The sequence below is a fragment of the Spea bombifrons genome, chromosome 4 (assembly GCF_027358695.1).
Source record: "Spea bombifrons isolate aSpeBom1 chromosome 4, aSpeBom1.2.pri, whole genome shotgun sequence".
NCBI classification, from domain to species: domain Eukaryota; kingdom Metazoa; phylum Chordata; class Amphibia; order Anura; family Pelobatidae; genus Spea; species Spea bombifrons.
Genome location: NC_071090.1, coordinates 54,842,014 through 54,867,085, shown reverse-complemented (window position 1 = coordinate 54,867,085; position 25,072 = coordinate 54,842,014). Strand labels below are relative to the sequence as shown.

General features: G+C 37.3%; 1 protein-coding gene across 1 annotated transcript in view; it reads left to right on the top strand.

Moving 5' to 3' along the window:
• Window positions 1-23,355, top strand: part of TSPAN12 (tetraspanin 12) — a 38,627-nt gene extending 15,272 nt beyond the window's left edge. The window contains exons 5-8 of the mRNA XM_053465096.1: window positions 6,875-6,949; window positions 12,374-12,481; window positions 20,676-20,819; window positions 22,894-23,355. Of these exons, the coding sequence (XP_053321071.1) occupies window positions 6,875-6,949; window positions 12,374-12,481; window positions 20,676-20,819; window positions 22,894-23,193 (627 nt within the window). The 3' untranslated portion in view covers window positions 23,194-23,355. The remainder of the gene's footprint in view (window positions 1-6,874; window positions 6,950-12,373; window positions 12,482-20,675; window positions 20,820-22,893) is intronic.
• Window positions 23,356-25,072: the final 1,717 nt, after the last annotated feature.

The following is a 25,072-nucleotide window of genomic DNA, read 5'->3' as shown; positions in this document are numbered from 1 at the left end:
CTTCCAAGTGAATTTGTTGAGATTGTCTAATGGGAGTTTTTGTATCTTTAAGAAGAGTGTATTGAAAGATAGAGACATATCAGAATACCTCGGCTTTCTGCTAGTTATTGATTTGGTTCATTGATGTATAGAAAGAATCAAGGACATGTTTCACTGCCTCTGCAATAATATACTGTTTTTCTAATTGGAACTTCAGACATCCCTCAATTGAAGGATCTATCTATCTGTCTGTCTGTCTGTCTGTCTGTCTGTCTGTCTGTCGATCTTTATATCTGTCTTTCTATCTAATTACCCTCATCTAATAATATGTCTGTTTCTCTAATGTAACATAGTTACACTGCCTCCCCCTCCTTTCCTAACTTGTCTAATAGCTGTTTTGTTATTTTCTTTCACAATCTTCAGAGCGTCTTTCACACATTGCATTCTCCAAATGGTTTCTGAGGTGGAAGGTGACTAATTAAAAAGATTTCAATATGTTCCTCGTAGTTTTCCATAATGTTGCTCATTTTATGAGCAGTCACATACTGTGTGCGCCTCTGTCTGATTATGAAATATCTGGCTTAATTACGCAAAATAAAGAACAAACTAATGGTACTGCGATGGGAACCTGCAAATATACACATATTCAATAAGCTAGAGGCTTTAGTACTTTATTTTGGCTTACAAGCTTACCTGCCATGTCCAAGCACCCCTTGAGAGGCAAGAAAAGTAACAGCATTATTTAGTTTACACGGAATGACTGGCCTTCCAGGCCAAGTTAATATAAAAAGGCGATGGCTTTAAATGCCTAACCCAATTTACCTGTGATAGTGAGTTCAGTCCAGGGCCGAACTGAGGAGAAAATACAGTCCTGGCACTTTAAGGCCAGTGTCTGGTAAGTGATGTACATGCGGCCACGGACTGGGATATCAACATGTTGCAGCACATTATACCACTGATCTGCCATGGGAGCGGCAGTAGTTAGTAGCCTGCACCATCTGTTATAATGAGAGGGGGTTTCATTGATGATTATGGCTGTGATGGCTGTGGGAGTTTTTCCTTATTTAAGATTTGTGACAAAAGTAGTCATTGTACTGGCCTTGTGCACAGTGTGGCTGTCTTTCGGTTGTTTCAAGTTTAAAACCAGTTCCTGAGTAGTTTAAGACAGGTGTCTATTTACACTACCAGCCAAACCTCTAATAATACATGTATTATAATATGGGGGGAATTCAGTCTTTCTCCAAGGGGCTACATGTGCCCATGCCTGCTTACCCAGGCCCCAGGCTTTGTTCTCATTAACCATACTGGAACTGAGTATAGACTTATGTTTAGATATACCCTTATAACACTGATCATGAGGGATCCTCCACATTATGTAATTGAACATGCTCAGCTGTGCTGTGTTTGGCCCAAACATACTATACTGAATAGATTAATTCCAAAATTAAGAAATACCTGTTCTATCAATATACCAGCAGAAAAACGCCAGCAATTTGGCGGTTTCTTTTACACCTTAAGTCACCAGGGGCTGATTAGAATTAGCAATCTAAACCTTAATTGGCATTAATGGTGGTTAAAAATGCATGGTTTTGTGATTAAACTTTTGCGGTTGTAGAATAGAGACTGCAGTCACTATAAGAGCCACACAGAAATCAATTTGGAAACCACTTCACATAAATGATTCCATCGATGCGTAGCGTCTTACATGTATACATTTACACATACATTCTAGATGATCAAAAACTAGATTAAGAAATCTTTGGATGATCTAAACAAATCTAATGCACAATAGAAAGGTAGAACGAACATCAAACACATGTGCAGATAAATGCAAACACAATATAACAATAATTAACCCTTACGGTTGAACCAATATTTGTCCCGATGATATTATTAAATAATAGAGTTTGAATAGATCTCTGGAAAACAGAAAATGTGTAAGTGTTCAATTAAATTAACCACCTCAAGGGTATTTAATTGAACTGCTTGCTTTCATATGAAATATCGGATACAGAATATTAATTAGAATAATTTGAAAATAGGTTATTAAATAAAAATAATAACACATGTGACAGTTTTCAATGCTTATGGTTTTACTTTGGATGCGGTAGCTCCTCTATATATAAATAGTGATTTTTTTTGTGAGATATCTAACTGAATTTTGTTCTCTGTGGACAGGTATAATGACTAGTGTTAATCTGAATGCAAGACTCTTAAAGCTCCATCTTATTTGAAAGAGCCATACATACCGGTAGTTAGGATTTGGAGGCTGACTGTCAAAATGGGGATACAAATCATTAAAATTGATAGGCTTAAAAAGCACCAATTCCCTGTCTTTTATGTCAGTACACATAGATAAAGGAATCTTTAGTAAATTGGATCCAAGTTTGTATCAGTTTATATAAGGTGAGCAACATTTTTAGTGTTTCTGGCTTTTCAAGAGCACAAATTGAGCTTTTTCCTTAGAAAATTGTGATTTTCAGAGTAAATGTCGGCTACACTAAAAGCTTCTATTTATAATTTTTTTCTGTTCAATATGTAGAGTTTTCAGCTGAAAGCTACATGTCAAAGTACTTTTTAGTGCATTTTCTGAATTATTGCATAATATAAAATGTGCTCAGCGTATGAAACAGTTTACACAATAGTTTTCAAAACAAGGTTGAAAAGACTGAAATTGAATTTCAAATATTCCATATTCTGGCAGATTTGAAATATTTTTAAAGTATATGGTTTTTTATGTATAGACTTCAACTCCCAAAATTAAAAATATAGCTAAGTAACGTCAAATAGTGGTGCACAGGTAGTTGTGTCAGTTTTTGCCTTTTTTGCTTTGGGTTAATTTTACTTTTGGATTACCCCTTTCCATGGCCCAGAAGATGAGTAGATATGGGCTTTGTTTGACAAGGCTGGGTGGGTAATTGAAAAAGTAGGAAAATAGTTTTCTTCCCCCCACAGGCTGTACTCAGTTTAAGTGCAGAGGGGATAATAAATGATTTTACAGTTTTGTAGCTCTATCACATAAGTGGTGAGTGAAAATTAATAATAAAATTAAATTTAAGACCATACAAAATTCACAATAACTTTAATGCAAACATATGTTGTCAAAGCCAGATTTTGGGGTACCATACTAGGAACTCTCCATGCTTGATCTGGAGTCTCCAGATGAAGACCTGGTGTCCATGGCACCTGTATCATTTTTTTAAAAAAAAAATTTGCATATTAGCCCACTCTCCACCCACTAAGAGGGTGTCTCTCACAGCATCTCTCAATGTCCCCCTATCTTCTCCGCCAACTACTTCCGTCTCCTTTTGTGCAGCTTCTTGTTTTGACTCCTCTTGATGTTCAGTATTTTTTCTTCTGTCTTCTTTCTTGGTCCGCTGCTCCCCGCTGTCCGCTCCATTAACCGGGTCTCCCTTAGCGCTTCCAGAAAAGGGCGGAGCCTCCACACATACCTTTTGCCCCGATTGGAGGAATGTGGGAAAGGTTGCTCCCGTGGGGCGCTTCGTGGCTCTGTTTTTTTGCAGAAGTGCTCCAAGAGGACCAGAATAATGCAGATTTACGGAACAAAAGAAAAATAGGAATGCTTCTCTTTTTCCTCTGATCTATCGCCATTATTCTAGCCTAGTGTAGTACTTCCGCAACAGGCCAGATCCTCGGTGCACACCCTCTCCCACAATTGGATGAATGGGGGAGAGACTCCGCCATGTTGCAGAAGTGCTCCATTAGTCCTGGATGACGCAGCAAATATAAGGATGAAGCGTACCAAAAAAAGGAGAGAATACAGAAGGCAGAAGTTGAGCTGCGGAAAAAAGAAAATGGGGACGCATAAGCAGTTGACAGAGAAGGTAGGGATACATTGACAAAGAGTGTGAGTGAGAGAGTGAGGGTGAGTGATAAAATAATTTCTGAATTAAAATGAAATCGTGTAACAATGTTAATTGAGAATCACTTCTAGTAAATGTGTGTATGTATTAAAACAAGTTCCAAATATTAATAAAAAACGGCCTCAAGCCGTATCTCTGGTAAAAACAGGTAGGGAATTATTCTCTTTGCCAGTCAATACATTTTCACAGACAGTATGTTATCTGTCTTCCTTGTTAAACTTCATTAGTAAAATAATACTTATAAATTAGACAAATCGTCTAGGCGTTCACTTTCACACCACACGCCGCTCTTGATAAATAGGTGCCAAAGCCAATATGTCTGTTGCTTTGAATTATCTCCTCACTGCTTGGCAGCAATTACAGATCTGTGCATCTTAGAATTTTGAAATGTCACGTAGGATGGAATGAAGAAAAAAAGAGTTTTGAAGGGGAAAACTGGAAAAAGCCGACTGCTTTCAATCAATATTCCCTGTTCAAAACACAGTCATGGGAATTCTCTTCACATACATCTCTAATGCATAATGATTGGTATGCTTCCATTTAGCACATGGGTTTGAAAAAACACATTGACATTCAAATAATCTCTCTTACTTTCACTGTATTCAGCCCGAATATAATAAATACATGGGAATGGAAATGAATCTTAAATCTCTAAAAAAAACAAACAGAGTTTCTAAAAGCATTAGTAGAAACATGTTATGAGTGTGTGCCTATCTGTCTATACCTAGATTGTAAGTTCCTGCCGGAACAGGGCCCTTCATTTCTCTTGTATCTGTATGTCAATTGCTGTATTGTACTTGTTGTTATCTGTATCATTTTCTTTGTACAGCTCTGCGGAATCTGTCGGCGCATTAATAAATAAAGTATAATAGTAATATTAATAGGTGTATGAAAGGAAGAATATTGTTTTTCCTCCTAACAAACCCAGGTAAAGTTTAATGTAGGAATGAAAGGTCAACAGGTGTTGTTGGGTCAGCACCTTGTTTGCGGTTCTGAAGTTTTGCCTACCATTACGGAATGCTGTTTTTATGTTCATGTTTTATGTTGCTTTTACTGGATAAGAGAATTCTGCGATTCTGTCTGCACTTCACTGCCCTTCTTCACACATGAGTTATGTAGTGCTCCTGTAGTAATAACATTTTCTTTTCTCGATTGTTTGTTTTTTTTCTTACTGGACTTACTAGTCAGCTCTGGGTAAACTTAACCCTCTGGAAAAATATTTACTGGATATAAAAGGATATTTTTTTCTCTGTAAAAACATATTGTTCTTGAGGAAAAAAACTATTTACTATTATTTTTACTAGTTTTTCAAGTTCCATTTGTTTCCATAGCCTCCCCTAGAAAGCGGAATTACGTGTGAACCTCTCATGGCATTCATGATGCATCAAAACATGCTCTGTGAACATTCAGAATGGACAACCATAGCTTGTTGTGGAACTGCAACTCCTATGTTACTCAGCCCACATCACATTTGGCCAGGTGTTCTTTTGTATTGTGTAAATACCCAAAAGGAATTCCTATGTAAACCGGTCCGAAGTGATGATGGAGGAGCAATTCCCCCCAGGCTACAAAAATTTCTATTCATATTGCGTCTAATTGGTAACTCCATTTGGGCCTTGTTCTTACTGATATTAGTCTTACATCTGAGCTAAAATTTGTCCCCTTGTCACTTTGATAGCACATGTATATATTTATAAAGTTTAAATTGTTATTCTCTCCTCACTTCCTATGTTTCTGTTTCAAATGTATGTCCATAATAATAAATAAAAAATTAAATAATATTAGGCCGTTTTCACTCTTCAGTACTGCACAAAAAAGCAACAGAACCTTGAAGTATGGCAGTAGGTGTCACTTGTGTGTTTTCCATCCTTAAGCATCGCTGTCTCAGTCGCCTATAACGCACATCTGAGTATTTACACAGCAGCCAAAGCAACCTTTATCTCAAGTTATGCACAGTGCATTTATTCATGAAAAATGAAAAGAAGCCTGAAAGCTTGATCTTAGAGAAGAATGCATTTTACTCTTAACATTGGACATAACATTTTTGAATTAATTCAAGATGAATTATATATAAGCCAACAAAACGTAGAATGGCTGAGTGACCGGAGGCAGCAGTGATTACTTTTCCTTAGCGGTTGACTTCTCCCTATTGTAGATCCTTAAATGTGCACAAACTGCAAATCCTCTAGTGCCTAGACTGGATGCATTCACATACAAGCTCTCATTCATATTATATATATATATATATATATATATATATATATATATATATATATATATGTGCAAGTAAAAAAATTATGGAACCATGAATTCTGCTCTCTACCAAAAAATCCATCAGGAGAATATCCAGCCATCAGTTGGTGACCCACAGTTTAGTTGGGTTATGCAGCAGGGCAATGATCCAAAGCATGCAAGCAAGTCCATCTCTTAATGGCTTAAAAGAAACAAAATTAAGGTTTTGGAGTGGCCTATCCGATTGAGATGCTGTAGGATGACCTTAAAAAGCCAGTTCATGCTGACAAATAAGCAAAAATAGACAAAATCATGAAGGGGGAACTACTTTTTCACAGCGCTATTAATTATATGTGTGTGTCACTATGGGCGTATTTTCTGAATTCAAAATTCTGAATTAAAATTTTCAGTAGACCTTAAGAACCTTTGGAATTCAGAGATTTTATAGTTAAAGTGTATCTGTCCTTCCTAAATAGCAAGTATAAATTGTAAATAAATTGTAAGCTTATATTTAGAACGCTCATTAATCGTTTTGGTTTACTTTTCCCATTAATTTGGATTACATTTGGTAAGTTTATTCACTGTATGCACAGTCATGCGAATAAATATATACTTTCTATAAATGAATGTTCGCAATTGAAGCACTCTAAATATCAATGTTTATAATTGATTGGTCCTATTCTTCTAACTGATGCTAACTTTGTTCTTAAAACCAGTTTCCAGATTTTTTCCATAGAGCACCAGACTACTTCGTCATTTGCTTTGCTTTTGTTTTTCAGTATTTCGGGAGCTTGTTGGTCATTTTCTGCATTGAGCTGGCGTGTGGTGTCTGGACGTATGAGCAGGAAATTTCGGTATGTGAAAACAAAAAAAAGCGAAGCAAGTGGAAATGTACTGTTCTTGGTGTATTCTGGAGACCTTCCTAAAACTGTTGCTTCAAATGTAACTATGCCAGTAAACAACCCTTTGTTAAAAAGGGCTATGTCTCGTTGCTTGTAAGTAAAGTCATCTATAGATCCACTTTTTTCATATCTAGGTGCTGCCTCCAGCATCCCAGTATCATCCTCCTGTCTCTTCTTCTTTCCCATTGCCTCCCCACATAAATTTTTTAGATTTTTTTGGGGCCATAGATCACCCCCTGTGGGCCCTTGAGGGTTGAATAGCTTTTTTACAAGAAATCCTCATTTAAAAACTGCATTTTTGTATTTACTTGGGTTATCTTTCTGTAATATTATAATTAATCTGATACCTCTGGCAGCAACCCGGGAATCTAAATGTGTATGCCTCTTATACTTTTTTGGTTGTGCGGTCCCCTTTCTGTATATTTTTTGTTAGGATGTTAAGACCACCTTTTCTGGATCACGTTTTTATGCCTGGGTGTTAAGAGTTGCAGGACCAGTGGTTCCCACACCTCTTTCTCCTTTTGTTATAGGACTTTAATAACTGACTTGTAAGTAGCAGTTAATGTTATTTATAAGAACAATCTTTCTAGTTTATATATTTTTTTTAATTTATCTGGTGTAGACCATAACATGTCTTGTACAACACAAGTCTGCTCCCAGCTTTTAAGTTGTCAGTAACACTGCCAAGTTAAACAGTTTTTGCTTGTTTTATTACTCACATTTTACTGATAGGGTAATGTCTGGAAACAGCAACAAAAACATGCTATTAAATAAGGCATACAAAGGACACAACATTGTTTTTCTCCCAATGGCTATATGTTACCCGTCACAATTATAATAGAAAACAGATGTCTGCTGTAATTTTTTTGGGCAAGGTGGTATGAAACAAAATGGAGCAGCAAAGAGAGGAATCATACGTATTTGGTAGAATTTGGCAGTATTTTGATAAGTGGACTGCCCAGCACTGTACATAAAAGCCGGACTGAGAATAAAAAGCAGCCGTGGTAATTTGTGGACGCCAACACATGGCCAAGCTCTTGTGCCCACACCCCTTATACATACCTATCTGAATCACACTATTTGCCATTCGAATAGCTATAAATCATTATTTATTAAAATTATATAAAATTGTTCCTTAATGATAACAGAATACCACATTATTATTAAAATCCCAGAAACCAAAAGTGTTAAAAGGCCCAAATAAGTACCTGGGAAACTTTTTTCCCCGACATCACAAGAAACATGTCTCACAGTGCCACTTTTGACCTCCCCAACAGCTTGTCTGTGTCACCTTTATCCCCAAACAGCTTGTCTGTGCCATCTGTTCCCCCAAGCAGCTTGTCTGTGCTATATTTGCCCACAAGCAGCTTGTATGTACTTTTTTGCCCCAAGCTGTCTGTGCCATCTTAGCCCCCAAATAGCTTGTCAGTGCCCCAAACAGCTTTACCGTTCCATCTTTTCCCCAAACAGCTTGTCTTTTCCATCTTTTGTCTCCAAGCAGCTTGTCTGTGCCCCCAAACAGCCTGTCTGTGTCATCTTCACCCCCCAAATAGCCTGCCTCTGTGATCTTTACCTACAAACAGCCTGTATATGCTATCGCCAAACAGCCTGTCTGTCTACAGTGGCGTCGGCAGGGGGGGGGCAGAGGGGGCCATGGCCCCCCTACATCATGCTGTGCCCCCCGGTGTGCCCCCCCAATTGAAACGCCGTCTTTTTTTTTTTAATAGATCCGGAGGATAGAGAGGCGCCGAGCGGTCGCTGAGGAATAAGTTCTCAGCGACCGTTCGGCGCCCCTCACTCTTCTCCGCGACCGCGAGGCCTCTGCCTTGGTCGCAGTGCCGGCATTTCAAGCCGAGCGCCGTGTATGATGTCATATCCGGCGCTCAGCAATGAAGCCGCGCACACTGCGGCAGAACCAGGAAGACAGAGACCTTGCGATCCTGCCGCTGGACTTCTACAAGCCCAAGGTAAGTGAACTTCAAAGGGGAAGGGGGGGTAGAAAGTTAGGGGGGGTAGAAAGTTAGGAGGGGGTTAGAGAGTGAAAAGAGGTAGATAGGAAGTGAGAAGAGGTAGATAGGGATAGATTGGGAGGGAGAGAGGGGGTAGTTAGGATAGATTGGGAGGGAGAGGGGGTAGTTAGGATAGATTGGGAGAGAGAGGGGATAGATTGGGAGGGAGAGGGGATAGATAGGATAGATTGGGAGGGAGAGGGGATAGATAGGATAGATTGGGAGGGAGAGGGGGTAAATAGGATAGATTGGGAGGGAGAGGGGATAGATAGGATAGATTGGGAGGGAGAGAGGATAGATTGGGAGGGAGAGGGGATAGATAGGATAGATTGGGAGGGAGATGGAGATATTAACATATATTGGCAGCAGGGGCTAATATTAATATTTATTGGCAGCAGGGTCTAGTATTTATATATGTATATCGGCAGCAGGGGCTAATATTAATATATATTGGCTGCAGGGGCTAATTTTATATATATTGGCTGCAGGGACTAATAATATATATTGGCAGTAGGGGCTAATATTAATATATACTGGTAGCAGGGTCAAATATTAATATATATCGGCAGCAGGGTATAATTTTTATGTATATCGGCAGGAGGGTATAATATAAGTATATATCCGCAGCAGGGGCTAATATCAATATATATCCGCAGCAGGGGTTAATATTAATTTATATCAGAAGCAGGGTGTAATATTTCTATATATCGGCATCAGGGTCTAATATTTATATATATTTGTCAGCAGGGGCTAATATTAAAGAATGAGAAATAACTGCCTAACGTGTGTGTGTGTATATGTGTATATATATATATATATAGTGTGTGTGTATATATATATATATATATATAGTGTATATGTACCGTTTTATAATTGGCCCCCCTACTTTGGTCCCTGGCCCCCCATGTGCCCCCCCTAAATATGAAAGCTGGAGACGCCACTGTCTGTCTATCCATTTTCATTTAGCACAGGACACCTTTTTATAAAGCACAGGCCTTGTTCCCCCCCCCAGGACAGTCTGCATGTGCCAACTTTGCCCCCAAACAGACTGGCTATGCTATGTTTGCCCTCCAAACAGCCTGGATGTGCCATTTCTACCCCCCAGCCTGCTTCTGTGATCTTTCCCTACAAACAGCCTTCCTGTGCCACCTTTACCGACCCAGAAAGCCTGCCTGTGCCATTTCTGCCCCCAAACAGCCTGCCTGTGTCGTTTCTGCCTCCCAAAAAACCTGTCTGTGCTATCTTTGCCCCTCAAACACTTCCATGCTAACACCCCCTTATCTCATCTGTAGTTTTCTCTGTGGAGGTTGCACACCATGCAAGCATCTTTTCTTTTGCCACCCAGGTTAAGCAGGAACACAGCAGGGTCAAGCAATGGGACCCTGCTGAGTTACTATTACCCCAGGGTGGTAAAAGAGAGGTTGCTCGCACAGCATGCAAGCCCTGCAGCGTTACACCACTGGGGCCCGCATTAATAATATTAGGGCCATTCCTGCCCTGCATACATAGACACTGAATCAGGGCTGAGAATAATATAAAGAATTTTCCTACACACTTAAAAATAATTTGTAGGAACAGCATATGTGGGATGGGAAGCAGTTGCTTACAGAGCTTATAAATGAGGAAGCTTGACCAGTATTCTCTTGTCAGTGCCACAATGCCAGTAACAGTAGCACACACTATAGGAGTTATTCACCCAGAATAACCTACCAACGAATTGAGCGCTAAAATAGGGGACCAGGTACTTCAATAATTCCAATAGTTTGGAGGCTCAGGTTGCACCTATAGGATGTACTATGATATCTTGATAAATTGTGGTTGCAATGAACACTGGGACATGTCCCACTGTGGATAAGTTTTGTCAATCTTTTTTATATTTTAATCCTAAAAAATATTGTATATGAGCATGATCAAAAGCCCTATTTAGCCTTGAAAATCAATATTGTTTTTGTCGGAACTAACATGTCGTAAAATGTCCACGAAGCCCTGGTCTTTAGTGTACAAACTACCTTTGGTTATGAAGTCAAAAACATGCTTATTTCTGATGCCAATTTGCCAATTATTGTACATTTCTTTAATCATCCCATCGGTACAATAAAATACAATTAATCATTCCTGCTTCCTTGGTCATAATTTGGAAGAAAATAATAAAACATTTAAAATGTCCTTGGATTTGATTTAAAAATTCTGATCATTAATTCACCACATCATATTTAGTTTAATTTACTGCTGAAGTGGTAGTAATTTTATTGTTAAAGTTGTTGGCTTTGAAATAATGCAAACTGCAATAACTTAATAACGGCATAGAATATTACGTGTAACATTGAATTGACTAAAACCCGGGACACACTTTGTCCCTTTGTACTAAAAAAATCAAATAGAAAAAGCTTTCATCTACCCAAAAGCTGCCAATTTTCACAGGCTACAACGAAAATTCCTGTCTGCCAAAGTTTTTTAGATTTAATAATTTTAAGTAAATGTAAGTTCACATGAATGCATGTACCCAGCAATGTCAATGGGGTTTATTCACTAAAGCAGTGGTTCTCAACCCGTGTATCCTCAGGACCCACATTTGTCTTTGGTCATTAAGTCGCGACCCAAAAATAACCTCAGAAAAGATGAGGGAGTGGAAAGGCTGTCCGCGGGCTGCAGCAGGAAGAGGGGAGGAGCAATCAGAGAAAAACTTTATTCACCTCCCACTAGAAGCAGACAGCAACCGCAAATCAATCAAGCAACTTGCTTTGCGGTCGGGGAGTAATACTAAAGTACACGCCAGACCGGAGGCTGCCTGATGGCCCTGATTGTTGTGGCTGCGGTCCTGACAGCCTGCTGCTCGCGGATTGCCGCTAGAATGTGTAAGGCAGCCCCAGGAAAGTGAAATTTTCCCAGTATGCCTCCAGTCCGGGCCCTGACCCTCCGCGACCCACTGAAGACAGGGTCGCGACCCACTTTTGGGTCACGACCCATGAGTTGAGAACCACTGCACTAAAGGGATAGTTGCCAGGAGAGTTGTGGTTTTAGCTTCATCTTGTCATTATTCATTATTAATGGCCGACAATAGCAGGTTTCTCAATTGTGAAGGGCTTAGCTGGCCCTGCATAATATATAAACCAATGGATGAGGAGACTTTGGATAACTCCGGTTTAACTATACATTATACAAAGCCAGCCAAGTTCATACCGCAGCTGACACTCACTGGGGTTGGCCTTACATAATTCACAGTGAATTGACAGAGTTGAAACAAAAACTCTCCATTTAGTGAATAGGCCCCAGCGTGTGTGTATGCAATCTAAACAATACATTCTTCACTGATGCCTGAAAAAACAGTATTATTGTGAATATATATATATATTTTTTTTCATTCCAGGCTCAAGTTCAGTGGTCAGACATGGTCAGTTTGAAGGCTAGAATGCCAAACTATGGGTTTCCCAGATACCACTGGCTAACTAATGCTTGGAATTTTTTCCAGAGAGAGGTAAGACTTTTTTTTTCAAAGGGAGGATTTATTTGTCTGATTTTGAATGCATGGGCATAAGCATACCTGGGAACTTCTGCGCTCTGACCACCTGGAGCCTTCCCTTGCGGGATGTTAAAATATGCCATACTTGTTATGATCCCTCACTATCTCTATTGCACCATATAGAACTGCATTTCCCCCCATGATTTAATAAAATAAAGTTTAGAAAATCTAGGAAAGGACTAAACACCTTATGGTAGGATGAGTAGAGCCAAAGGGAGGTCACATAATTTAACATTCTGAGGCAGCACATATATATATATATATATATATATATATATATATTTATATATATATATATATTTATTTCTTTATATATATATTTATTTATATATATATATATATATATATTTATATATATATATATATATATATATATATATATATACATCCGAACCCCTTCCCTATGTTATTCCCACAAATAGTAAACACCTCTAGTTCTAATTGAAAGTTTAACTCCAACCTGTTCGTGAGTAACCTTTAACAGCTGCTACATGGCATATCTATAAATACGTTCATAGCGTTAGTTACATGCCCTGAAATACGTATATTCATAAGCATGTCTCAAGCATGTAGATGCATTTATGTATGTGTGTGTATATATATATATATATATATATATATATATATATATATATATATATATATATATATATATATATATATACACACACACATTTCAAATGATTTGCCCTAGTGCTACTCCTATCCTTCCACTGTAGACAGAAAACAGAAAGTACTGGTCAGTCTCCCACCCCACAATAGTTTAGCGAGCTTTGTGGTCAGGTTATCAGCAGCCTCACTTCCCGATGTACTAATCTACCAATATAGCTCCTGTGACCTTCTGTGCCAGACCATCACATGCATATCCTTCAACCACCTTAAATATATTTTATTTGGATTTTTTACAAACAAGAATAACAAAGTACACTTCATACAAGACTGTTATATTAACCGAGTATGTTTATAATGTGAAAATGCAAAAATCTGAATCAATCAGCAGAAACACTCCTTGGTGATCAATGAATGTAGCTCTTGTTCTGCCTTTGATACACATGACCCGGAATACATATTACAATGTAACAAACTGAAAAATCACTTCTGATTATTATTATTTATTGTCTGACCTAAATTAATGGTAAGAGCGTAAGCAGCATTTTAAGTAATTCTCTCTCTCTCTGCAATCCAACCATCTTTTTGTTTGAGTTGTTATACACTATAGGGGGGGAAGCACTGCAGTGCCATCAATGTGCATGCTGAAAGTACTCAATATGAATGATTATCTGAGACAATGGCCTACATTTATCAAGTGCTGAGAATCACTGGAAATCGGAATTTTATTCTTTGGATAGATAAAGCATTGTGTGTAGAAGGACCAATCCTAGTGGTAAATGAGCCTTATAAATCCAGGGAACACACCACACACTGCTCATATTTTTTTTCTTATGTGATAATATGTAAAATGATATTGTTCCTGTCTCTCACATTGTATGATGGTAGCGCAGTTTGGGACTATGCATCTTCACTACTCTTGTAAGAGGAAGTGTAAAAGAGAAAAGATGACAAACTGTAGATATATGGTTAAACACGGGAAATAAAAAAAACCCATACAGTTCTTATCAGTCTGCTGGCCTTGTCATGGTGTTAAAGAAAACCATTGTTCCACACATTTCCTGTTAAATGAACTATTTCCTGACTGTGAATTGATTGGGCTGCTTTGGACATAACAAGGGTCAAGTTAAATATTCATCCACCTGTTTTCATGAAATGTTATTATTTCTTGCTAATTGTCAAGCAAACCTTTATGTTTTATATGTTTTTTGTTCCCAAGCCCCCTCTATGTAAGGATACACTTGCAGATTAAGGTGTTTAGTGTGATGAGAGAGTTTGTACGCATTGTTCAATGATCCAAGAAATATATTCTATGGCCTGGTGTATTTATTCTTGGTAAAGTCCCTTTAAAAACACCTACAGTTGTGCATTTACCAGGCTGGCACTGCCTTTATTCTTGCCATTTCCGCATTTTCTCTCTATATCATCTGTTCATCGCTCTGTGTTTATGTGCTACATAAATTGCATTCCTACTGTGAGTAATTATAAGTGCGGATTGTCTCAATTTGTTTTTTTCACACCTGAATGTATTGTCTTATTCATTCAATCTGCGTATACTTTGCAGCAACACATTAATACAGTTATACATCTATTTCTTCTTTTCCACTCCAATGGAGTAGACATGATTGCTCTGGAGACTAATGAGGTGAATAATCACAGTAAGAAACAGTGACATCTGGTGGTCGTACATGTTATAGCATAAGTGGTCCCTTAATATATACCACTCTAAAACTTACAAGTGTCCTAAAAAAGGATGGCTAGTTTTGCAGCAACCTAAGTAATGTAGCCCATGAAAATGGTAACATTGTTAAATAAATAAAAACATTTGGTGTTTCAAAAACATAGAAAACAGTATAGAGAAAAATCTTAGTGGCAAATCACTAACAATACAGATTGATTGTTGCCATCCATACATTAATGTCTTGAAAAAACAAAAATATCATAAAAAAATAAATATTGACATTGCATTTCCACACATCATGCATTAGATGTTTTAATTAATGCAATTTATTTAGCCTGCAAAGTGCATACAAAACATAGAATGCATAAGGTTAATAAACTATTTAAGGCATCCATGAGCAGGTTATTCCTATAGGTGTATGGATCCCTACCACATGTGGATCCCCACAAATAGGACCATTTAAGGGTATGGGGCTAGTACTCCATTCTTCTCTGTCTGAACTGAAAATATAGTAGCTAAGTAACCAGAGCTGCCACAAATTTCTTTTTTTTCCCTCCAACATTCCTAGATTTTTATATTATAATGTACTAATCTTAAATACGTAAAATCCTTTTTTTTGTTAAAAATAACATACCATTTTGCTGTATTTTCTTATTGAAAAAGGGATCTCTGAATCCTGTTTATGTTCATTGCTAAGCCTGTCATCTCTGACATCACAGAAGTTGCGTTACTTTTAAGCTCTTCTTATAACTCTAATCACGCCTATCACACAGAGCACCTTACTCAATCACATCCACTGTCCATCACTGTTTAAATGTGGATTGGTAAATCTTTGCAGGTTCACATGCATGAGCATAAATTGGCAGGTAGGACTGGCCGCTGTGATGCTATGCATAGGAGAGAGAGGGCTTTGGAGGAATGCTAGGCAACTGTAGTGTTTTTAAGAGACAGAACATTAAGGAGAAAAAAAACAATATGACAGCTTTCCTTTACATCTCTCCACATGATGCAGAAGTTATCTGCGGATATTTTAAGAGACCCACTATGTGGAACAGTTTGATATATATATAGATAGATAGATAGATAGATAGATAGATAGATAGATAGATAGATAGATATGTGTATATATATATATATATATATATATATATACCGCTGTTGGCTAGACTTGTGCAGTCAGATTCATTTATTTTTAACACATTTTGCAATTTCTTGTGTTTGTAAAATTCCAAGGACACTTTGCTACCAGGTAGACACATCTTTGTATAACACTGGGTACTGGAGCTAAACATACACTTTATGGGCAGGGAAACAGATGCTATCAAACAAATGCATCATTAACAATTAACTTTTAATACATAACTGTATTATGTTGAATTATTTAATTGTTATTCAGAATTTTTAAAACGTACATATCTTTTTCCTTTCAGTCCCATGGGTGCTGGCTTGTAGCAAGCTTTCTTCTTTCTAACTTAGATTATCCTATTTATATCTATGGAGTTAATCCACTTTTTTCTTGGTATCTGGGATTTTTAGAAATGCAGCCATTTCCTTTAAACAAAATATTCTATTCCTTTGAGTTTTCTGCATATGTGTCAATCGCAAAATATTTTTGGTAGCATGGACACTTTTTGTATATGTGTGAAGGATAATGTAGTTTTATAGCAGTAGGACACATTGTTTATTCTCATTTCATTTAATCATCTTGAGTTTCGAAATGTGAGATGATTTCATTTCTAGCCCTGAATCTTATCACTAAAGGAGAATGTATCATGTCATGCATGGATGCAGAAGACCTCGTGTGTGAAGTTCCCACGTATAGAAACACAGCATATTTTAGTCAAAGCAGGTAAACCATCAAGAACGCATTGTCAGTGTTACACAAATAATAAAGCATGATCAAGCAGGACTAATTGTTTAAGGCCTTATATTGGGACAAACTTACCGCATTTGCCATTTACTCAAACTGAGCCAAATGTTGGCTACTGAGATATTTAAAACCCTCCTGCTAGAGAATAAGCTTAATTATTACCACCGAGCCTCTTTTCTTTTAAAACTAGGTTTTAATGCATCGCTGATGTAAGTATTGTTGTTTTAGTTGTCTCTCCGTGTTTAGCATTGGAGTCTAATGTGTTTCCGTATAGTAACTGTGCTGTAAAGAGGAGAAATGTTCTGAGCCACTTACAGGAACAATTAAAGATGAAAGCAGCACAGCAAACTATTAAAGGTTTGTTCACCAGGTTGTTGACATTTGCTGTTATTAGTATGGAATAATAACCAATATTTTAATGCCAAATACATTTTCTTATATTATAGTCTTCAGTAAATCGATGAACGTCAGTTAGGCTTCACCTTTTGTAAATCAATATAATACTGGTAGCAGGATATTATAAATAAACATTTATGTGTAAGGTGCTTTAAAGGTGCTGTTTCACTTAGATGAAGAATTAATTGCAAGCTTTAGAATGCTAAGCAAATAAACCTTAGTAGATCTGTCATCTCATTTTTCCTCTGAAGAATTACATAAAACCACATAAAACAACACGCAAACTTTTAAAATCCTTTTTAGATTTATCTGGCAACAGCCTATTATTTTGTCCTTTTGTGTCCCATGATGTGTTTCGGGAAAAAAATATGACTTCATTTACATGGTTTAAAATTTTTTCCTAGGAAAGGTTTAGGCATTGTTCAGTGCTAGGATTTATCTTTCTAATGATGCATTTCATTATAAAAGTGTCAATACAGCATGCAAGTGGAACAGCACCTTTAAACTTGATGAAATTAATTACACTACGTAAGTACTTATAGGGAATAATAAATTTAAGGTGATTCCCTGCTGTAAGATTCTGGTTTATTTTCCGCAAAGTATAACAATGAAAATTTAAGTGTTGCTGACACTGGCATGTACCATAAGTGAATTTTAAGGCAGACTACAGCTCGAGAGTGGGATTCTGCTAACGGTTACACTTTAGTGCCTGCTAACCTTTGACTGTGCTGGAAATTATTTGTTATGGGATGGCAACTCTCATTACTGACTTGTCATATTTTGACCTTGAGCACTGAACACTCTGTTGCAGAGGCAAACACTGGAACTCGGCATCTGATTTTAAGGGACAACTATACCTGTAAAATTACAAACCACTGTTTAAAACACATTTTACCACTATTTTACTGTCTACGATATCAAAACTTAAAGAGCATATGTGAAATAATAAAAATATCCCACAGCTACTGGTGTACCACTATTCTTACGTTCAGATGCAGACACGCACTTGTCTAGACTGGTTAAATTTCAGTATAAAATGCCTTCCAGTAACTTGAACCATAAGTGTTCAGTCCCATGTCCTAAATACTTGGATTTTTTTTTATACTTGTGATCGTTTATCTTCTGAATTTACTGTGGTGCCACTGAAACTTATTACCATACATTTATAAAGAACATGGATCAGGAAAAATGGACAAACTAGATGAGCTGGTTTGTTCTTAACTGCTATCAAATTCTATGTTTCCATGAGGTTAACATCTTGATAATTTAACCTTGGCTAAAAGGAATAGCATTTAAATATTTATGCTATAGCAGTATAGTAAGGGAATTATATTAGGCAACTGAAGCAATAGGATCTATGTATGAGTATTATAGTAAATAGTTATTTTTATATTCAGACACTTGTCTGTTTTGCCACAGGTTGATTCCATACCAGTATGTGTGTGTGTGTTTGCATGGGAGAGTGTGTGTGTTGAAGTGTGTGTAATTGTATGCAACCTACCGTATTGTTTCACATATTCATGTGATATTTTGTATGTCTTAATAACATTTCATCATATGCGCATGTAATATGTTGTGGCTGCATTGGCACCCACAAGAATAGTTTCCTTGGAGAACCTGTAGAACTGAAACATAAAATCAGGTTTTTGTGAATGCTTTGCAACACAATGTATTTTATATGCTCAAGGAGAAAACCATTTACTTCCAGGGACTTGCCCTTTAAACATCTGAATATAGTTGTATGCCTGGCAGGTACATGTATTGCTTCCCTTGATGACTGATTTAGAAATTATGAATCAACTTAAAATAATTGTTTTTAATGCTTAAGACATGCACAATAAATGAAACGTACAGATCCAATGCTGGTCTCGCCTCTGATGTACACTTGCTAATCAGCTCGAATCATTAAACATTGAGATGCAGAATTTTAATTATTTAATTGGCTGTGTGAAAATTGAAAGCTAGCAGCAGATTGATCTACTCACCTTCAAATGTTTTACATTTGGAGGTATTTCCTGTAATTGTAGTAAATTAAACATAAGATTCGGGACATTGACAAATTAAGACAGGCTATATAACTGGCATTGACAAAGATTTATGAAGCTTGCATTTAGGTAAATATAAGGTGAGCACAGTGATTAAAAACACCAGCAAGATTTATATTCTGTCTAAGTGGGATGACCTGAGCTTCCAGGAAACCTAGCTCTATTAGTGACTGGACAAGTTGAAACGCACATAATTTATTAATCAGCACCTTATCAATCATTATTCTTATCATAATACTTTATGTCTATCTGTTTTCTTTCCGCAAAGCACAATATTCCTTTGCTAAAGGTATTTTAGGTGCTGCAACTTCATTTAAAAGATAGATACATATAATGTCGATATGTGGGCCCATCTAGCCGGCCTGCTGGATTTCTCATCTTGTTTCACTATTAACTACATTGTATTCACTATTCACTACGTTGGGACACTTGGTGAGTGTTCCCTGCGGGATGTGCCGAGCTGGCCCTTCAAACTTCCCAGGTGGTAGTTAATATGCAAGTATGACTTTTAAATACGCAAAAAAAAACCCCCACCATTATGGTGAATGTAGCGCTTTTGCAACTAATAGAGCGTTAAAAGCATAATTCGTATTACTGCTGAATGCTCTGTTGGAACCCTGGTAATAATTATTTAATCATGTAAAACATTTTTTTGCCAGGAGCACTTCATTTTCATGTGCCCCGAAGACAACTGTTAGGTTGTTGCCATGGAAGCGGAAAGAGCGTCTTAAAAGTTTCTGTCAGGCCTAATTTTTAGACCATTAGCTGTTGTTAAAAAGATGAATGTTTAAAACTATTATATACATGAATAGCAAGTATCCGAACAAATAGATTTAAAAATGTAATAGAGCATAAGAAACTTTGATATTTGTTTAATCCTTGCACAAGTTTAATTAAAAAAAACAGATTTACACTCAAATTCTCCCAGTAGCATATTACTTTTAGATTCTTAAGCCAGTTTTATGAGTCTTTCGTTGAACATGCTTGATAAATCCATCATTGAACAGGGCACGGGGAACACATAAAATCTGCATGTCCCAGTTAAAAGTGTTTAAAAACGACATTAAAAACACCCTGCAGTTAGACTTTTTTTAACCCATTTTTATAGTTAATGAATTTTTGCCTACTTACATATTGGAATATTTTAGATCTAGAAACTGATACTTCCCTAACACCTATGGAAATAAAGATTGTCATAAAATTAAAAAAACATGTCGATATGATTTATATTTGAACTACCAGGGCCCGGGGGGGGGGGGCATGTTTATTGCTCAGACACTGAATCAGCGTTTTGTTTTCATTTGTCCAGTATAAAAAATGTGAAAAGATTTAGACTCATACAGCAGTCGTTAAATAAAATAGTGGTGTTATTTATTGCAGCGTGTACAGTGCATTAGTTAAGGCTAAAATCCTTCCATTATGCAGAATGGTTTTGTCGATATGTGGCAGGCTTTGGCTTTTTAGCGGTGGATGATTGCTTGCAGTTTGTTTCATGGTCAGTAGCACAATTATGTGAACAATAAAGAATGGTGTTGTTTTTCTAAACAGTTCAAGTGCTGTGGAGTGGTATATCTAACAGACTGGCTGGAGATGACAGAGATGGACTGGCCACCGGATTCGTGCTGTGTTAAAGAGTTCCCAGGCTGCTCTAGACAAGCACATCACGGAGATCTAAGTGATCTTTATCAGGAGGTATGGAACTATAACTATTTATCTATTTCATTAGGTCGAATATTGCTACTTGCCTTTTTAACCCACATGTATACAGCGATCAATTGTACTCGTATTCTGTAGAGATGAAACAAAATCAGGAAACTTTTTTAGATGTTTTTCCCCCCAAGATATTTATCATGGTGGTGTCACCCTCTTCCGTGAAAAAATCTAATTCTCATTTTGTCACAGTCGCCCGCTCACTCACAATAGAGTTTATCACTGTGGTCAAGGTAAAAACAATAAAACGCGTGTTATCACCGAGGAACACTTAACAACAGGAATAACCATACACAACGTCAAACTAAATCCTATTATTGTGCACGTGGCGTATATGTGGGGTCCCAGTCCCAATATATTTTTGTTCAGTATAGAGATAAACCATGGATTTTTAAAGTATCTTTCAAAGTATCTTTCACATTAGTCATTAATAAGATTATGAAATCAGACAGTAACTAATATCACGGTGACATCATGACATCATGTAATGGGTTAGAACCAATTGAGAAAGCACCTGTATAGTCCAAACATGCAAAAAAAAAATATAGAATTAACAATTTTCAAGTTTATGTACATAAATTGCTGAAAGCAAAGTTCTTTCAAACACAGAAATCATTTTCACAGTAGATAATAAACACTGCAAATAAACATGTAGCTCCCCTTAAACAATTTACCAAATATAAGAGGGAGGTTGCAGGATTGTGTGAACTACATGGATGATCAGTGAGAGTGGTGTATGTATGTATGTATGAGTGTATGGTTCTAGAGTGGCTATGTGTCTGCATATGTATGTGAAAAGTGTTAGCGTGGGTACATGTGTATGTATGTGTAAGTGTAGAGCTGCCATTGTATGTTTTTTCCCTTAGTAAGTTACCCTGTTTTTGAGTGACCAAACTCCATTAATTCTTTGAACTAAACAGGGTTTAAAGTACCTTTTGGGTAACACAAGGGTTCAAGTACCACATATTGGAAAACAGTGGTCTATGGAGACTTGCCAAGTCTAGCCAAACTAACAGGAAATTGTAGCTTCTGCATTTCCTCATAAATCTCTACCTAGCTGAACAAAAGTCCATTTAGCAGAACATATAGCTAGTGGAATACTTAATTTATTCCTATTTTCTGTTTTATCTGTAGATAAACGTATGTCTATAGATTAAAAGAATAGAATAAAAGATTTTTCATTTAGTAGCCCTGTTTACACTGGCATGCATTGGAAATAGGCTGTAAATTCATTTTTATTGTGTTAACTGCACCAAAACCAAAAAAATAATGATTCAGCTTTTCATTGCATAGCATAAAAATATCAGTTATTAGCCTTCTATTTGTTTAACCCCTTAATGACAAAGCACGTACATGTACGGGCTCAAAATACATTGCTTTCAATGGGTTTAGGGACCGCCCATTGTCCTTAAGGGGTTAAACAGTTGGTCAAAGGCCTAGGTTATTATAATAGCTTGGAACAGAGTGGTAGAAGGCAAAAAAAAACAATGTTTCCATATATTTTCCAGATTTTTCCCTTTTTTGTGTTGGGATCCATCTTAATGGAAATAAACACACACCCCAAGCAAATGTCACTGGCTATTCCATGGGCCTGTTTATTTGTTGTACCAGGTGCCAACCAATGTTGTCACCTAAAGCCAGCCTGGCCTCTGCTCCTTGACAACATCACTGCCATATTCTGCCCCAACTGGCACAGGAAGAATATTGTCAAATATGCAAACACACCATTTAATATGGATGGATTTGTTTTGTATTGACGCCTTTCCACCCCTGTTACCTCTCTTGTTTTCTCTTCCCATATGCAGCCTTTTTAAGGACGTGTGTTTATTGTGTACTTGAATTTAAAACCTGCTTTATTTCACCTTGTGCTTAACATAGCACAACATATGTATTCACAGGTTAGTATTTGAGCTCTGATACTTAGCTCTTCTTCAGACATAATGGGCCTCTGCTTTAACTTTCTAAGTCTTATTTTTAATAGTCTATGATTTTAAAGTCTCCTTTTTGTTACACATGGTAAACTTGACAAATTAACCCTTTTTATGCATTGTTTTAGGGATGTGGAAGAAAAATGTACAGCTTCCTGAGAGGAACCAAACAGTTGCAAGTTCTGAGATTTCTAGGGATTTCCATTGGCGTTACACAAATCCTGGCAATGATCCTCACCGTCACCTTGTTGTGGGCACTGTATTATGATAGGAAGTGCCCTACCAAAGAAGTAATACCATTGAATAATGACACTGCTCACTACAACGGCCATACAGCGGAGCCACTGAAACCAGACCTCTCACGGACTTGTGATCAAAGAACTACAGTCAATGGGTCTGGCACCTATTTTGAAATGGGGGAATTGTAAATGGTTCTAACAGAAGTGTTTCCTAAATAGTGAGAATTTCCTGCACTCCTGGAAAAAGGGATAATATAAATACATTGCTCATCTTTCTAGATCACCAAAGGTTAAGTATGGTAGAGTAATAGTATTATAATTTTAGTGCAAGTGCACTGGTTTCCATTACATCCAGAGAAATATATATATAGCCAAACCTGTAAATGTCATTTAATTAAAATGATACCGCTGCTGTTTATAGCAATTGATCACTTTTGCCAAATGAGAATGTTGTATGGAGTACTGTGGTTGCACTTATTTCAATGTACATTTCCATCACAAATAATGCAATTTAATTGTTATGAAACTGTACAGCGCAGTGTTGTGCAATTTGAGTAGAACCAGGGCGACTAATACATTGTGAGATGCATTTTCAACTGATTGAAAATAATTGATTTTGGGTCATAGTATGGATCTCAAACCTTTCATGCATTGGTCCCATTGTTTGATAAATATACAGTCTTATGTAGCACCTGCTTCTTGTTCATATAAAAAGTGAGGTATATGCTAACACATTGAAGGTGCCAAAACAAAACTGCTCTGCCATTGGTGACTTTAAGTGCTATTAAGTGGACCTTAACTGTGCCTTAATTGCAATCCTGAACAGGCCTTCTGGCAAACCCAGCAAATACCCAGTGGCCTAGTGCCCAATGGCACCACATATGTAGATTTATTGCTGCTCATACGGCAGTCCCTGTCATTTACCATGGGGCTAATGGCTGGATACACGCAACTTGCACACTGCAAAAGAGTACGAGTAACATAGAAACATAGAAAGTGAAGGCAGATAAGAACAAGTTGGCCTATCTGGTCTGCACAACCTCTGACCACTTTCCTTAGTCCCTGGCCTTATCGTATATCTAGCTTAGCCTTATGCCTGTCCCATGCTTGCTTAATACGCAAGTATATATCCCAACAGTCCAACCAACCTTTATTGGCAGTGAAGATAATGGCCATAGAGTTTCTACAAAGCTGCTCTCATATGGCTACCTGGCAATGTTAAGCAGTTGAGCGCTGTAAGGTTACTCTTCCTGTATCGTGGGGGAATGGCCAAACCCTGACTCAACTCACTAGTGGCTTAAACCCTGCTAGTCCCCACATCTTGCCAACCGCAATCCCTAGACTGGCCAAGTTTAACATACCGTCTAGGTAAAAATTGTGATCCGTATCTCATTGCTAGTACACAGTTACATTTTCACAGTTCATGGTAAATGATCCCGATTCACACAATGATTTACCTTATAATTTTCTGTTACATACCTAACTGTTGTATGTGAGATAAATGACTGGGCTCTATCACAGCCTAACAGCTTCTGAGCACAGCAATTTGGAAGCTATTAAAAATACGACATTACTGTTCACTTTCGTGACTCCCTCCATGAGATTTCTTGCCGTGATCTGGAATCAAGCTATTTGAGTATACGCTTGTCGGGCAGAATTCTGCACGGAGCTGTTATCTGCTGGATACACCCTGTCTCCTACTGTATGTCATTTTCAGGGAGTACAATGGTAGAATTTTGTCCTCCACTGCAGTACAGTGCATGCGTGGAATCAGAGTATATATGAAGATTTGTATGTATATATTTAGAGTCAAGAAAATAAAGAAAAATGTCACTAGTTGTAAAGATTAGATTTGTTTAAGGGATTTTATAAAACAACAAACAGAAGAATTATTTTTTGTATTCTTTCTCTAATATATAAAGGTTTGTAGACATATTTTGGAGTAAAAACAAATACATTGTATGTTTGTGATTATAATATCTTGGTTTGAAGATTCAGAAATGGATTTGTATGGCATAAATTATAAAAAGCATCAAAAAAATAAATGAACCCATCCATAAAAATGTTA